Raw genomic sequence first — 16,412 nt, 5'->3', positions numbered from 1 at the left:
GGGGCGGCTGGGGCCAAGGTGACATTATACTGCAATGGGGTGGTCCACAAGGTGACATTATACTGCATGGGGCTGCTGGGGCCAAGGAGACCTTATACTGTATGAGGCGGCTGGGACCAAGGTGACAAATGCTGTCATGCTTGTAATTTGATCTACACTATTTTGGGGGCACCCAGGCTGGCACTGTCATTCTTATGCTCTGGCTGCTTTGCAGGATATGACCAATATTTGTGGATGGGCTTTATGTGACAAATGCTCTGTAAAAAAAAGGGGAAAAAATAACAGACCTCATCTTACATAAAACTAAAGTGACTTGCGTGGCAGTTTTATGACAGGTGGGAGGTCCGATAGTAACGGTGAAGGGCCATGAAGTACGATGGCCGCCGCTCCGCTGTTAGAACTGTGTCGTGGGGCCTCGGTTAGCATGCAGCTAGTTTGTATAAAGTATATATAAAGTTTAAAGGATAACTGTAACATTTAGACCCTAATTTAAATTTTCATATATGTGGTTACTAATTACATGATAATCCAGAATCAGTTACTATTAGACTGACTTACCCCATAGTTAATAAGATTCAGCCCTTAGCAACCAGTCTGCATAAAACTGCAATTTCACTATTCAGTTAAGATGGCCGCCACTGCCCTCACCCTGAGGCTAATCCCGCCTGCCCTCACTAGCCAGTAACAATAGCCCCCCAAAAGTGTCGGTAACCAGAGCCCTCCCCCCTAAAGGGTTAATCTCCTGCAGCACAAAGGGGTCCTCTTACCACATGTTGCTTTCATGTATATACTGAGCAGATGGCAGATCTCCCTTCCCTGCTCTGCGCTGCTTCAACTCTGCATTGTCCCAGTCTGCTGAGTGAGGGAGCGTCTGCCAAGCGCAGGGACAGGGAGAAGTGCACACAGCCCAGGCACTGTTATCAGCTGCTGGGGAGGACCTGGCTTTAATCATTTACTTACAGTCCCTGGCTGTCTGTAATCTGACCTTGCAGGCTGCGTGTTTCTGCGTCCTCTGTCCTTCAATACATAGACGGACCATGCCTAGCAACCCTATTTTAAGCACATGTAAAAGTAGGCAGTGCAGGGAACAAAAATGTGGAATTAAGGGGTAATTGAATACACAGTGAAAAGTTGAAATAGGGCCACCAAGGTGATATTAATCGCCACAATCCAATACTCAAAAAATATATATATACGACAGTTATCCTTTAATGTAAAAAAAAAAAAAAAAAGCCTGCTTGCCCCCACCATACGGTGCACTTGCAGCTGCATCCAGCCCTCCGTGTGCTAGTAGTAATGCAGGAGGTGACCACGCAGCGCCCATGCCCAGAGGAGCTGCCTGTACCAGCTATTATCTGCACACTGTTATACTCAGACCCTGAGCACTACAAACCCACCGTGACCTCCCTATACATAGCCAGCCTGCACCTGGAGGTCTCAGAACATTTGTGTTATTTGAGAGGTTCCGTCCTGTGGGCCCCATCATGTCCATCAGGGTGTGCAGAGACCAGGGGTCATGGGAAAGTAGGAGCCGGGAGGATGTGGCCACTGTGGGAACTGACATGTGAGCAGGTGGCAGGAAGTGGACATTTTAGAAGCGGTCATGCCACCGCTCCTTTGACGTCATTAAACACCACGGTTGTTAGGAAATCGCCATATCACCGTTTCTTAATACAGCGTTATATCGTAGACACTGGTATATCACTATACTCTGAATTGTGCTGTTCCTCTATTATACCTTCTAGAAGTTTATGAAGTAATTGCCAGCAGTCCGCAGTAAAGGTCCAGATGAGTGCTACCAGTTGGGGTGTGTCCCTGCACAGTGTGACATCCAATCAGTGCTGCCAGTGACAGAATGTGCTGGAATGCCCCCAAATGGTAGCACCCATCTGCACCTTCATCGTAAACTGTAACATTAATTCATAAACTTCCAGTAGAAATAATGGTGGAATAGAACAATATAGAGTCATAAGAATAGATGCTTTAGAATTGTTATTATGTGGGGAATGCATGTCAGGAGAGGTGACATGTTGCCTTTAAAGGAGTCATAACTATTAGTGATATACTGTATAAGCAATATGTAATAAATTGTGTCTAGTTTTGTGTATCAAAACTCTATTATAAACGGTGTGAAGTATTTCTGTAATGCTCAGTGTTTTATTACAACTAGTTACTCATAATGTATGGTCAATGTTAAAGGTCCCATGAACTCATCGTACTAAGCAGCTAAACTGTATATTTGTAAAACGAAGTTTAAAAATGTAAAACCAAATGTAATTTAGTTATTTACTATCTGGAAGGACAAGAAATGGCTAAATAGAATTTCTAACCACTTGACAGAAGAGGAGAGATGGCGGAGCATGCTCTCTGCTGCTCCATTTATTGTCTGCAAGGAGGGCTGCAGTAAATGATTATTTTAGTAATAGAGTATGCTACCGATTTTATTTTTTGTGATTGAGTATTCTAATAAGAAAAAATTAATTAGACTGTTTTTTCCTTTATAAAAACTCAGACCCCCCCCCCCCATCGCCATCAGTCCAACACCCTTTGTTCGCCCCTGTGCAATCAGCCCAAGTGCATCAGTTTCCCCCCCCCCCCAGTGCCCTCAGCTCTCACCCACCCCAGAGCCATCAGCTCTCCCCCTTGTGCCATCAGCTCTCCCCCACCCCAGAGCCATCAGCTCTCTCCCCTTGTGCCATCAGCTCTCCCAACCCTTGTGCCATCATCTGTCCCCACTTGTGCCATAGTCTCTGCTGCCCAGCTCCTCCTGACACCCGGAGTGCACAGCGTCATTGGTTGCTATGACGCTGTGCACTCCGGGCGCCCGGCCTTAGTCGCGCCCCCACCCCCTAGGTTTCACCAATTTATCTTTCAAGCTGGGGCACCGCCGACACTCCACCGTTCGATGCTGCTCTGCGCCTGACATCACACAGCACGTCAGGAAGTCAGTGCAGCGCGGGACCATGGACGTGCTGTGGAGTGTCCGGAGGGCCCCCTGCTGGAAAGTTGAGTATTCCAAGCACAGCGGGTGACCACAAAGACACAAACAAATCTGCATCGAGGATTTTTTTATGTCAAATTACTCGATTTAGTCGAGTACTTGTTGCAGCCCTATCTGCAAGACTGAAGGAAACAACCAAGTGCAGGATTCGGTGGTCTCCCTCAGTCCCATAGAATTTTCATGGTGTTGCATTGCTCATGCAGCTAGGTGATAATTGTCAATTGTTTTATTTTTTTAAATAAACATCTAGGACTTTGTTTAAGCTTTACTTTATTTATTTTGCAGATCTAATGGATGAAAACACTGAAAACCGCATGTCTGACCTCAGTCTTAACGGAGAGTCGGACCAAGAGGTTACTCAGACACACGATGTTCTGGTACTACTAAATCTAACTCTCACTCTCCTCATAACATGTAAAAAAAAACTTCAGAGACAAAAGTATATTCTGACTAATGACTTGACAATTTTACTAACCGCCACGGTGGTATATCCAATGTGTAGAAACCCTTTACCCCTTTTGCTGTTCGGGGTTTTTGCACACTTTGCACTTCTAGTGGACAGGACAAATGTCCAAATAAGCCTAAAATATAAAACAAAAAAATCGTATTAGCCCTAAACTCCATATATTTTTTGATAGTAGACACCTGGCACATTGTCAAATTTCTGTGTCAACGCAGCTCCCGGCCTGACCTCCCAGCGCTGCCGGGAGTCACATAGCATTATATTGATTTATGATGCTATGTAACCCTTACAGTTCTGGAATGTATTGGATAACACTGGCATAATAATATATACAAATTCAAATCACCCTCCTTTCCCCAAAATCAAAATACTTAAACAATAAAAAAATCAACATGGGCATTGTCGCCTGTACTATTAAAATATAAAAATGACCGATTCGCTGTTTTTCATTACTGTAACTGCCCGAATTTTTTTATAAAAAGTGATCAAAAATACACACCCCAAAATGGTATTAACAAAAGTTTTTTGTTTTTTTTAACCGCTCCAGCCCTATTTTACTAAGCATTCTGTATTAAGAATGCTATTATTTTCCCTTATAACATGCATGTTATAAGGGAAAATAATAATGATCGGGTCCCCATCCCGATCATCTCCTAGCAACCATGTGTGAAAATCGCACCGCATCCGCACTTGCTTGCGGATGCTTGCAATTTTCACACAGCCCCATTCATTTCTAATGGGGCTTGCGTTGCGTGAAAAACACAGAATATAGAATATGCTGTGATTTTCATGCAACGCACAAGTGATGCGTGAAAATCACCGCTCGTGTGCACAGCCCCATAGAAATGAATGGGTCCGGATTCAGCGCGGGTGCAATGCTTTCACCTTACGCATTGCACCCGCGCGGAAATCTTGCCCGTGTGAAAGAGGCCTTATTGTCCCTCGTGTCACTACTAGGGGTGACGGTCGTATACGATGGCTCCCCAGATCATCACACCAGCAGCTGGGGCAGTGTGTCACCACATAGCAAAGGCAGGACTGAAGCGCTCCCCACGAGGCCTCCATACTCAATCCCAACCCTTCTAACAGCCTTTTTAGAAGGCAGCGGGGAGAAGCTCTTTTACACACTGTTGTGGCAAGACCAAGTGTCTAATCATACCTGTAATCATTTACCTATGTGCCTGCCAGGTTTTGTAGCAATACGACATTTCTATCTGGGATTTTTTTTTTCAGTGAGTGTATTTTACTGACTGTAGTTAACACTTTCATAGAAGTTTCATTGTATACATTGTGACAACTTGGGGTCATTTAGCTCTCCAGGATAGCCCTCTTCTCACTTTAGATGGTTGGTACACCTCAGGAAGCCACTCCAACACTGCAGGTTTGGGTGCAAACTGTCCACGACCAGCTTTATCGTCACTTTAACAGCAGTCCAAACAAATCATAATCACAAATCCTTGGCCCTCTGGCCACTGACTACACAGTATTTCTCCCTCTCTATTGGGATCTGGGTCTACCACCCAGCTCCCAAAAACCCAACACGGTGCTTACCCTACACAGGGTTAAGAGGGTCCCGGCTCCCACAGGCCTTGACACAGCCTGCTCCTTCCCCTGACTGGGAGCCCTTACCTGAGCTCTGCTAATTACCAGCCTAGCTGCTGCAGACAGTGGAAAATAAGCCTAATTTCCCAGCCTTTCTTGTTCTCACCCAGCTTCCTTTGTGCGAGATACACCATTTTAATCGCCCTCTGGCAGCTCCACTGCCACAACATATTCTTACAGTATTCCTTGGCAGGTAATACACGCAGATTAGATAAACATTAAGAATTCATAAATTATACTTTGTACTTGTGAGTTTGAGATAGAGGTTGTACCCAGAACTGAGCAAGTCAGTTAGAAAATCCTGTCCTTAGCAAAGGCTTTTCAGACTTGTCCTGAGCTGTTATTAGGGCTTCCAAATTATGCAAAAGTCATACGGAGCAGGAGAGAGCAGTACATGACTATATTGCTAAAGGTGTTGGCCGTTCTGTTAGCACTTATTAAAACTGTAAAGAAATTAGGGAGATATAACACTTAGGGGTCATTCACACGACCATATGTATTTTGCAGTCCGCAAAAAATACGGATGACATCCGTGTGCATTCTGTATTTTGCGGAACGGAACAGTTGGCCCTTCGTAGAACAGTACTATCCTTGTCCGTAATGCAGATAATAATAGGACATGTTCTATTTTTTGGGGGAACGGAATGCACAAGCAGTAACTTAGAAACATAGAATGTGTCGGCAGATAAGAACCATTTGGCCCATCTAGTCTGCCCAATATACTGAATACTATGAATAGTCCCTGGCCCTATCTTATATGAAGGATAGCCTTATGCCTATCCCATGCATGCTTAAACTCCTTCACTGTATTTGCAGCTACCACTTCTTCAGGAAGGCTATTCCATGCATCCACTACTCTCTCAGTAAAGTAATACTTCCTGATATTACTTTTAAACCTTTGCCCCTCTAATTTAAAACTATGTCCTTTTGTAGCAGTTTTTCTACTTTTAAATATTCTCTTCTCTTTTACCTTGTTGATTCCCTTTATGTATTTAAAAGTTTCTATCATATCCCCTCTGTCTCGTCTTTCTTCCAAGCTATACATGTTAAGGTCCTTTAATCTTTCCTGGTAAGTTTTATCCTGCAATCCATGTACCAGTTTAGTAGCTCTTCTCTGAACTCTCTCCAAAGTATCAATATCCTTCTGGAGATATGGTCTCCAGTACTGAGCACAATACTCCAAATGAGGTCTCACTAGTGCTCTGTAGAGCGGCATGAGCACCTCCCTCTTTCTACTGGTAATGCCTCTCCCTATACACCCAAGCATTCTGCTAGCATTTCCTGCTGCTCTATGACATTGTCTGCCTACCTTTAAGTCTTCTGAAATAATGACCCCTAAATCCCTTTCCTCAGATACTGAGGTTAGGACTGTATCACTGATTTTATATTCTGCTCTTGGGGTTTTTATGTCCCAGGTGCATTATCTTGCACTTATCAACATTACATTTTAGTTGCCAGATTTTTGACCATTCCTCTAGTTTTCCTAAATCCTTTTCCATTTGGTGTATCCCTCCAGGAACATCAACCCTGTTACAAATCTTTGTGTCATCAGCAAAAAGACACACCTTACCATCGAGGCCTTCTGCAATTTCGCTGATAAAGATATTAAACAATATGGGTCCCAGAACAGATCCCTGAGGTACCCCACTGGTAACAAGTCCATGATCTGAATATACTCCATTGACTACAACCCTCTGTTGCCTGTCCCTCAGCCACTGCCTAATCCATTCAACAATATGGGAGTCCAAGCCCAAAGACTGCAATTTATTGATAAGCCTTCTATGTGGGACAGTATCAAAAGCCTTACTAAAGTCCAGATAAGCGATGTCTACTGCACCCTTTATAATTACTAAATGCTATCTTTTTGTTTTTAATGATTTTGGCCACTTCTGCTGAGTACCACAGTGGTCTATCCTTTTTTTGCTTTTACTGACAAGCCTATTATGTTGCCTTCAATAGTGCCACTTTTAAGTAGTCCCATTTCTCATGGACTCCAATGAAACTGTTCCAATCTGATAGGGACTCGTATACCACTAATCTAATTTTAGAAAAGTCAGTTTTTCTAAAATCTAAAACTTTTGTTTTTGTGTGGTGTGACTCAGTCACTGTACTTATAGTAAACTACAGCTTTCCCCTCCAGTAATATCAGATACCAAATTCCCATTTGTGAATACTAAATCTAAAATGGCCTCCTTCCAGGTTGGCTCCTCAACTACTTGCTGTAGAGATAATCCCAGTAGGGAATTTAGAATATCTGTACTCCTGGCCGAACTAACTATTTTGGTTTTCCAGTTTACATCAGGAAGATTAAAGTCTCCCATAATGATAACTTCCCCTTTCAATGTCATTTTAGCTGTTTCCTCAACTAGTAGATCATCTAAGGCTGAGTTCACACGGGCGAGATTTCCGCGCGGGTGCAATGCGGTAGGTGAACGTATTGCACCCGCACTGAATCCGGCACCATTCATTTCTATGGGGCTGTGCACATGAGCGATTTTTTTCACGCATCACTTCTGCAATGCTTTAAAATCGCAGCATGCTCTATATTCTGCGTTTGTAACGCAGGACAGGCCCCATAGAAATGAATGGGGCTGAGTGAAAATCGCAAGCATCCGCAAGTAAGTGCGGATGCGGTGCGATTTTCACTCATGGTTGCTAGGTGACAGTCTATTCACTGTATTATTTTCCCTTATAACATGGTTATAAGGGAAAATAATAGCATTCTGAATACAGAATGCTTAGTACAAGGTCAATTGAGGGTTAAAAAAAAATAAAAGAAATTAACTCACCTTGTCCTCTTCATCGCGCAGTTCCCGGTCTCTTCTGATGAGCTGTCGGCTAAAGGACCTTTGGTGACGTCAGCAGATCACATGCTCCAATCACATGGTACATCACCACGGTGATGTACCATGTGATTGGAGCATGTGATCTGACGTCACCAAAGGTCCTTTAGCCGACAGCTCATCAGAAGAGACCGGGAACTGCGCGATGAAGAGGACAAGGTGAGTTAATTTCTTTTATTTTTTTTTAACCCTCAATTGACCTTGTACTAAGCATTCTGTATTCAGAATGCTATTATTTTCCCTTATAACCATGTTATAAGGGAAAATAATACAATCTACACTACAACTAACCCAAACCTGAACTTCTGTGAAGAAGTTCGGGTCTGGGTACCACAGTCGGTTTTTATCACGCGAGTGCAAAACACATTGCACCCGCGTGATAAAAACTGAACATCGGAACGCAATCGCAGTCAAAACTGACTGCAATTGCGTACCTAATCGCGCGGGTTTGCCGCAATACACCGGGACGCATCCGGACCTAATCCGGACACGCCCGTGTGAACTCAGCCTAATTCTTTGACTTGGCTAGGTGGTCTATATTTCACACCTACACGAGTTACCTTATGATTATCAAGCTGCAAGGTAACCCAAACTGACTCTAAATTGGTCTCGCTAACTTGTATCAAATTAGATTTCATGCTATCTTTCACATACAGGGCCACCCTTCAGTTTTAATTTAAAATGAATGGTTCCGCATACGGCCCCCCCCAAAAAAACAAACGGAAAAAATATACGGTCGTGAGAATGAGCCCTTACTAATATATTTTCTTAAGCAGAACTGCCTGGTTTTCCTGCTATTGGCAGCCCCCTCCTGTCCTGCTCTCACAGTCAGAAAACTGGCGAAAATTAACATCAATTTGTCGGGGCGACAGGTCACGCCGGTTCAGTGGCACAACTAGAAATGACTGAGCCCCACAGAAAATTTATGAAACATATCTGTGAGACGGGTAGTGACCTCTCTTTACTGATGGGACTGGGGTGTTCCTTCTATCGCTATGTCTGTACAGCTTACTGCTGGGACTGAGGCGTTCCTTCTATTGCTATGTCTGTACAGCTTGCTACTGGGACTGGGACGTTCCTTCTATTGCTATGTCTGTACAGCTTACTGCTGGGACTGGGGCGTTCCTTCTATTGCTATGTCTGTACAGCTTACTGCTGGGACTGGGGCGCTCCTTCTATTGCTATGTCTGTACAGCTTACTGCTGGGACTGGGGCGTTCCTTCTATTGCTATGTCTGTACAGCTTACTGCTGGGACTGGGGCGCTCCTTCTATTGCTATGTCTGTACAACTTACTGCTGGGACTGGGGCGTTCCTTCTATTGCTATGTCTGTACAGCTTACTGCTGGGACTGGGGCGCTCCTTCTATTGCTATGTCTGTACAACTTACTGCTGGGACTGGGGCACTCCTTCTATTGCTATGTCTGTACAGCAGTTGTTTTTGATGTTCTCTGAGGGGCTCTTGTCTCTATGGGAACACAGGTGGGTGTGGATGTCATGTGACTGCTCCTCTGAACATGCTTGCTGCAATGCATGCTGGGATTTTTACTTTCACTTTACAGCTGCTCCTCCCACACAGCCGGTCTGAGGAGCTCCTCCAGGGAAACATGTTATGGTGAACATTTTTGATACTTAGGGTGGCCAACCCCTTTAATAAAAAAAAAAAAAGGAATCCTCCAGTTTTCACTGATTCATTTATTTCTTGTAGATTCTCTGTTCTCCTGTGCATCCCGCATTTTCCCTTCTGCATGTCCTTTGCGGGGCCACAGAACTGTGCTGTCTGCATCTTTTGCTGCCCCACTGAATTGATGCGAACCGAAACTACGGTCGTGTGCATAAGGCCTTAGTGCAGAGTTTATGAAAAATTATAAAACTATGTATGCAAAGTGTTTTTTTTATTCTTTGTATCTTACAGACGTATCCAATGAATCGAAAACACAGAGGCTACTGCTTGATTATAAATAATTCAGAATTTATGAAGAGTCCTGGGAGACCTGGTACTGAAAAAGATGCAGGTAAGGGGCATGTTAACTGAATTTTAATAGAAAATCCACACCTTAGAATTCAGATAAATTAAAATGTTTGGTTTGTAAATGCAACAAATGTTACACAAAGAATGCATTCACACATTATTCTGATTCTGTACTGGAACTCTAAAGCTATGTGCCCTAACGTGAAACACGTGCACTGACACTCAGACAGGCTTTTTATTACTAATTTAACATTTATTATATGCCATCTTAGAGTAGTTCTTGGGGAAGTTTTCCTAAAATCACTGTTTCAGGTGCAGCATGAGCGCCAAGTCCTTTCTGTGATCTGCATTTACTCTGGAGTCCTGGATGTTCATGGCCCGTTGACTCCCCCACACCTCTGCTGATGATGGACAGCTTTCTCTCCATGTACAGTATTGGGAGAATGCTCTCAACTAGCTCAGGATGGTGGAGGCAGCTCACCACTTATGAATATGAGAACTTGGGCTGTACCTAATGGAGACTGATTTTATTAGAACTACTCCAAGAAAACGAGTAAGTGACAGAGCTGGAATCAAAGTCTGTTACCACCTTATGCCGCCTTCTCTTTAAAGGGAGTCTGTCACCAACCTGACCAATTTTAAACTGATTCAACAGGGCACGTTTAGTTTTTAGATCCTTCAGATTGCCCAAAAATGATATGCTAATTAGTCATCGCAAGTGCCCAGGGGTGGACAATTTGCTGAAAGTGCCCAGGTTCCCCTGCCTTACTTGCGCCCAACTCCCCTCCCCCCTCTCATTAAGCGCTGGCCAGCCCTGTGTCTCTATGACATCATATTTCCCTGTAGCCCTTCGCGCATCACTGCCAAGCCTAGGCATGCCCTGTGTTCTACCCACCGTGGGCAGAGGCACAAAGATATGCAGTGCGCATGCGCTGGTTACTTGTATGAAATCTGCACATAGTTACGATACTTAGACTTAGTTACAGTAAATAAACTGTAACATATACTGTTCTTGTAATAATCATTTTGGTCATTTAAAATTATGGGAATAATTTGTATAATGCATTGGTATTTGAAAATTGAAGTCTTGTAATGCAAATATATCATTTACATTTGTATGTCTATTTTTGTTTTTAATAAACAATATCCTGGGGCAGCCGCTACTGGGCGTTGGTATGCCTGTTCCCGGCCTCCTCTGTTCGGGGTGCAAGATCCCGCTCCCTCCAGGCGCTGCGCTCCCAGCTGAAAGTTCTTCTGGTCGGCCCCACATGTACGCGAGGCTCCGGCTCTCCGGCCTACTCTGTTCTCCCAGAGTAGGCCGGGGTTGGGACTGTGTGTAATTCCCACAGCTATTTTTATTATTATCTGCTCCAATTTTGGGCTTAGTTCCCTATAGCAGTGTGTGTTTAGCTTGTTATCTTAGTGCCCCACGTTCAAGCTTACACTGTGTCCTCTCTACATCTACAGGGGAGCTAGTGGTGCAGTTCCAGAGTAGTTCGCAGGGGTAGTTCCACAACCAGGGGAACTTGTTCTACCAGTGGATACTATACATCTTGTCGGGCTCCCCTCTTTCCATAGGCAGAGTATTCCCACTACCTCTGGAGTCTTCCGACCTATCGCATTATCCTCTTGTCGCATTTATTTATTTTATGCACTTATATAATGCTATATTCTGCAGTGCTTTACAGATGTTAGCATCCAACTGTCCCCAATGGGGCTCACAATCTAAGATCCCTATCAGTATGTCTTTGGAGTGTGGGAGGAAACCCACGCAAACACGGGGAGAACATACAAACTCCATGCAGATGTTGCCCTTGGTCGGATTTGAACCTAGGACCCCAGCGCTGCAAGACACCAGTTAACCACTGAGTCACCGTGCTGCATTCCATCCCGTTCCAAGGGTGGTCTCCTTGCTAGACTCAGACAATCGCTTTACCCCCCCCCCCCCCGTCATTAGCAGTATTTTGGCACTACCACGGGATACTGTGACTACTTCACGCTATCCTTTTCCTCCTCGGATTGGGGATCAGGCGCCTACGTGGCAGCCTCTGTCTTTCCAGGGGGTTTACCCACAACATGCCTTTCCTCGTGCCTCGAGTCCCCATGCTGAGCATTCTAATTTTGTTGCTTTTACTTGGCATGCTCGGCGTCCCCACACCTTCAGGAGGTGGGACGTATGCACGGGTTGCCAGTTTTCTTCTATGCCCTATGGAGTATTGCGCTACCAACAGTTCATGTTGGCTATTGCTGTTTGACCTCATTTTCAAGTAGGTTCTCCCCTCGGGAGAGGCCATGGGTGCTGGTTTGGCCTCCTCCTATGAGGCAGAGTTTGCGCTGGCTGTAGATTTTTCGGTTACTCCTGTTCTGTTGCTACTACCTGTACTGTGTAACCCCTTCCCAGTGGGAGTTTTTGCGTTCTTCCTTCAAGTGCCGACAGTCACTGGTTCTGGCTTACAGGGCACGTTTTCAGTGGGCGCTGCACCAGAGGTTCTTGCCGCATCCCCTTCCTCCATTTGGGGTATCGACCCTGGCTTTTTGTGCAGTTTTCTGCAACACATTTACTAGGCATGCTATGCATGGTGTTCCTGAGGCATGGCTGATAGGTTCACTTGTTCCTTATGCCGCTGGTCAAATGCCTATACCAAGCCATGCTACGGGTGATGTGTTTGTTCACTTCTGGTGGGCACTAGTGCGTTTTTTTTGTACCTGGTATAACCTACCAATGTCTGTGGCACTGGTTGAGCGCCTTGTTCCCTTCTCATATCAGGCATTGCCTCTACCATCTGCTACGGTGACAGCAGCAGCGTTCCCTCCTTGTGGAAGTTTGGGTATTGTGACACAGTGAGGGGTTGTGTCTGGCAAGGAAGGCATTTTCCTCCCAGCATGTGCTGCTGGGCTGGTTTCCAGCCAGGTGAGGTCAAATACCGGACCGGAGTTTAAGTGCCGGTCCAGGTTTTGGCAGCACCTGGCTGTCCTTTAAATAGGCAGCTGGGCTCAGCAGAGATGTCTCTGTTTTTGGGATCTGAGGCTTTGTGCCGTGCTGGAGGGCTGAGAGCCACATGCTGGGGGAAACAGGCCTGCTGTGGACTACTGGAGGCAGAACTGCCAGCAAGGTGACTTGTGTTACAGGAACTTTCCATTGTGTGTGAATTAACACCAATGACTGCAAATTTACATGCTGTTTTGTGCAATTGCCTCAAGTGTGGATAAACACTGATGTTTTGCGTTATAAGTTTGCCTCTGTACTTTGCCAGTTTACCCTATCTACCAGAGCGAAACCCCGCAGTATGCACTTATCCAATTTGCCTCTGTGAGTTGTCTGTATAGCTTCCCCCACCGGGTACGGTGGTCGTACTGTCCTTGTTGTCACCACTTGCACTAGTTCTCTACTGAACCCTGTCGGCCTTTTCTACTTCTCCCCTTCTGCAAGACGAGTAGTTGCACTACGGTTTCTGCTTGCTTGGCCAGTTTCCATAGCCGTTGGGTTCTTGTAGGCCCCCTTTCTGCTGTGGAGTATCTGTGCGAGTAGTATGGTTCAGTCACCGTTTTTTCTGGGACTTTGTGGCATGCGACGTCCGCACTCCCTGGTGCAGTATTTATCCCATATTTGGTTCCGATCTGGCCATTTTGTACATTTCTCTCATAGCCTCCTTCCCTTTTTCTTTAGACGGAGTTGGTCCGCAGTGTAGGTCGATAGTGTCTGATGGGTTTGCGCAACTTTTATGTTTTCAGACATGTACGTTGCTTCTACCTGTTTCCCTGGCCTCTGTACTTTTTCTTTAGCTTCCGGTTAGGTCTGCCAGTTCAGGCAGCCTTCCATAGGTATCCTCCTCTACATGTCTCTGCTTACCATATTGTCATTCTCCTCAATATTCTTTTCTTGTGGGCCATGGTCATGCCTGACATCCAGGTTCTTTGGTCCTGATTTGTTAATGGTTCTGCTGGAGTGCTCTTCTCCTTTGATAATAAAAAAAAATAATGCTCATATGTCTAGACATTGCTTTGGCATACTTGTTATGTTGTCTTCTGGTGTCCCTTTAAATCCGCCTCAGAACATCAACATAATAGAGGAGAATTATCAAAGTGGTGTAAAGTATAACTGGAGTAGTTTCCCATAGCAACCAATCAGATTCCACCTTTCATTTTTCAGCTATACATACATATATATATATTATTTTTTTCAGGTGGAATCTGATTAGATGCTATGGACAACTAAGCCAGTGTTCCTTTACACCAATTAGGGAAATTTATCAAAAAGTGGTGTAAAGCAAAACAGGCTTAGTTGCCCATAGCAATCAATCAGATTCCATGTTTGATTTTTCAGAGCACCTTTGTAAAATAAAAAGATCTATTGGCAACTAAGCCAGTTTTTCTTTACACCAGTCTTGATAATTCTACCCCAGTATGTTCAGTGATGGTCAGAAGCCACTTTCATTGTGCTGATTCTCATTGGCTGCCCTGCACAATAGTAGATAATCACTGCACCACTTATGTTCAAGAGGTTCTGGTTGGTGGGACTGAGGTATTGAGCATATGGGACCACTGGCAGTGGACTCATAAGGTAGTAGTACTGCAAAAACCACCATTGATAAAAAGATATGATTGAGATGGTTTAGGTTTTCTTCTTGATATATTGTGTCATACAGTTTATTCTATAACTATTTGCAATCTTACAGAGTACCTGACTGCGGTGTTCACATGGCTGGGCCTGGATGTGGAGATTTGCAGTGAGCTGTCAACACAAGAAATCCATGACTGCTTGAAAGAGTTCAGCAAAAGGGATCATACGGAGAGAGACTGCTTTATTTGCTGTATTTTGACTCATGGAGAATCACAAGCAGTCTACGGAACTGACAATGAAATGATATATATACGCGAAGTAACGTCATATTTCTCTATAGGAAATTGCTCAACATTGGCTGGAAAGCCTAAGCTATTCTTTATACAGGCATGTCAAGGAAAACGTCCTCAGGGTTCACATTCTATTGAAGCAGATGCAGTTTCTGCTGTCGAAGAGAGGAAAGTTACAATAACCGTACCTACTGATGCGGATTTACTGGTTGGAATGTCAACAGTGGATGGCTACTACTCATTCCGTCATCCCCGAAAAGGGACATGGTACATCCAAGCTCTGTGTGCAAATTTAACAAAAATGGTCCCAAAGTAAGTAAACTCATGAAAACAAGAATCTATCCGTGCATGCCAAATAATTTGTGAAATAATATTCCATACACACTTTACTGTATAGTTCTGTGGGTAGCGTTCATATACAGTATTTAGTCACGTTGCTGTCCCATTACCCCTATTATCCTACTGCAGAAAATCTGTTTCACAACGCTTAACAGACTTAGGCTACTTTAACATCTTCATTGGGGGCTTTGTTAGGGGCCCCTGCCACTGATTCCACTAAAATGCCTAAAAGCATGCTGCATTTTTTTCATCCAGTAAAATTATGGGCCCCATTATAGTCAGTTAGGTCCTTCGGGCACTGTTGGTGTTCTCCATTGCTCATTTAGTGCCTGCCCATCTGGGGTTGTATTAACCACCCAACTGTGTTGCCCGACCTCAGCTCAGGCTGTTGGAAAAGTACATAACTACTCTGCCTGAGCTGGGCTTGGGCAGAAGTGGGGGAGAGGGACGGCTGCTTTAGCTGCTCATATCTCCTGAATGGCAGCAGCTAGAAGCATGCAACTGGTCTTGTTTGAAAGCTGACCTACCAAAATGACATTAGCATTAGCCCAAGCTTAACAGGAGATTTAACTGGTACTAGCTGGTACCAAACCAGAGATATGAGCAGCTAAAGCATCCCCCCTCCCCTTCAGTCTGGAGGAGGGAGAGAGCAGCAACTCATTTTTATATATATAAGAGATAAAGAGATGCTGTGTACCGGCGTGTTAACTCCACAGTATTCTTTCCCAGATAGTAAGTGATATGTGTGCCAAGTTTAGTAGAAATTGATCAATGAGTTTTTGAGTTACAGAGTAATATGTGTGTAGCAAAAACAGTTAGAGCATACAAACTCCATGCAGCTGCTGTGTAGGGGTGTATGACCCCCACAAGATTTCTTATCCCAAGTTTAGTTGAAATCGATGGTTGTGTTTTTGAATGATCGCGGAACATGCATGCATACATACACACACACATATATACGTCCTTCTATATATATATATATATATATATATATATATATATATTTATTTCCGGAAGGAATAGAAGAGGAATGTTTTTAAGAGCAGCTGTCACCAGCAAATTGATATACAGTGTTATGTGAAATGACTCTGCTAAACCTGTACTTTATTTGTTTAAGTCTCTGTTGTTCCTATGTAGGCAGGCCTACTCAATGACTGACAGCTATCTCTGTAGGCAAGTCATGCAGAGGCAGATGTCAATCATCGAGTAGGACCAACCCTATGACTCCTATGAGGGAGATGGAAATGTATAAATTTCAAGTTTTGCGGAATCTTGTATCAGTCTGCTCAGCTCCTCATGCACTATACCATGCTGCCTGCTAAGTACAAAGGGAGTTCCAACAT

General features: G+C 44.2%; 1 protein-coding gene across 1 annotated transcript in view; it reads left to right on the top strand.

The window, feature by feature from the left end:
- Positions 1–16,412, top strand: part of LOC122944468 (caspase-8-like) — a 73,763-nt gene that overhangs the window by 49,640 nt on the left and 7,711 nt on the right. The window contains exons 8-10 of the mRNA XM_044302776.1: positions 3,287–3,378; positions 9,823–9,922; positions 14,556–15,042. Of these exons, the coding sequence (XP_044158711.1) occupies positions 3,287–3,378; positions 9,823–9,922; positions 14,556–15,042 (679 nt within the window). The remainder of the gene's footprint in view (positions 1–3,286; positions 3,379–9,822; positions 9,923–14,555; positions 15,043–16,412) is intronic.

This window comes from Bufo gargarizans, chromosome 8, assembly GCF_014858855.1.
Source record: "Bufo gargarizans isolate SCDJY-AF-19 chromosome 8, ASM1485885v1, whole genome shotgun sequence".
Taxonomy (NCBI): Eukaryota; Metazoa; Chordata; class Amphibia; order Anura; family Bufonidae; genus Bufo; species Bufo gargarizans.
This window is presented reverse-complemented; position numbering and strand designations above follow the sequence as displayed.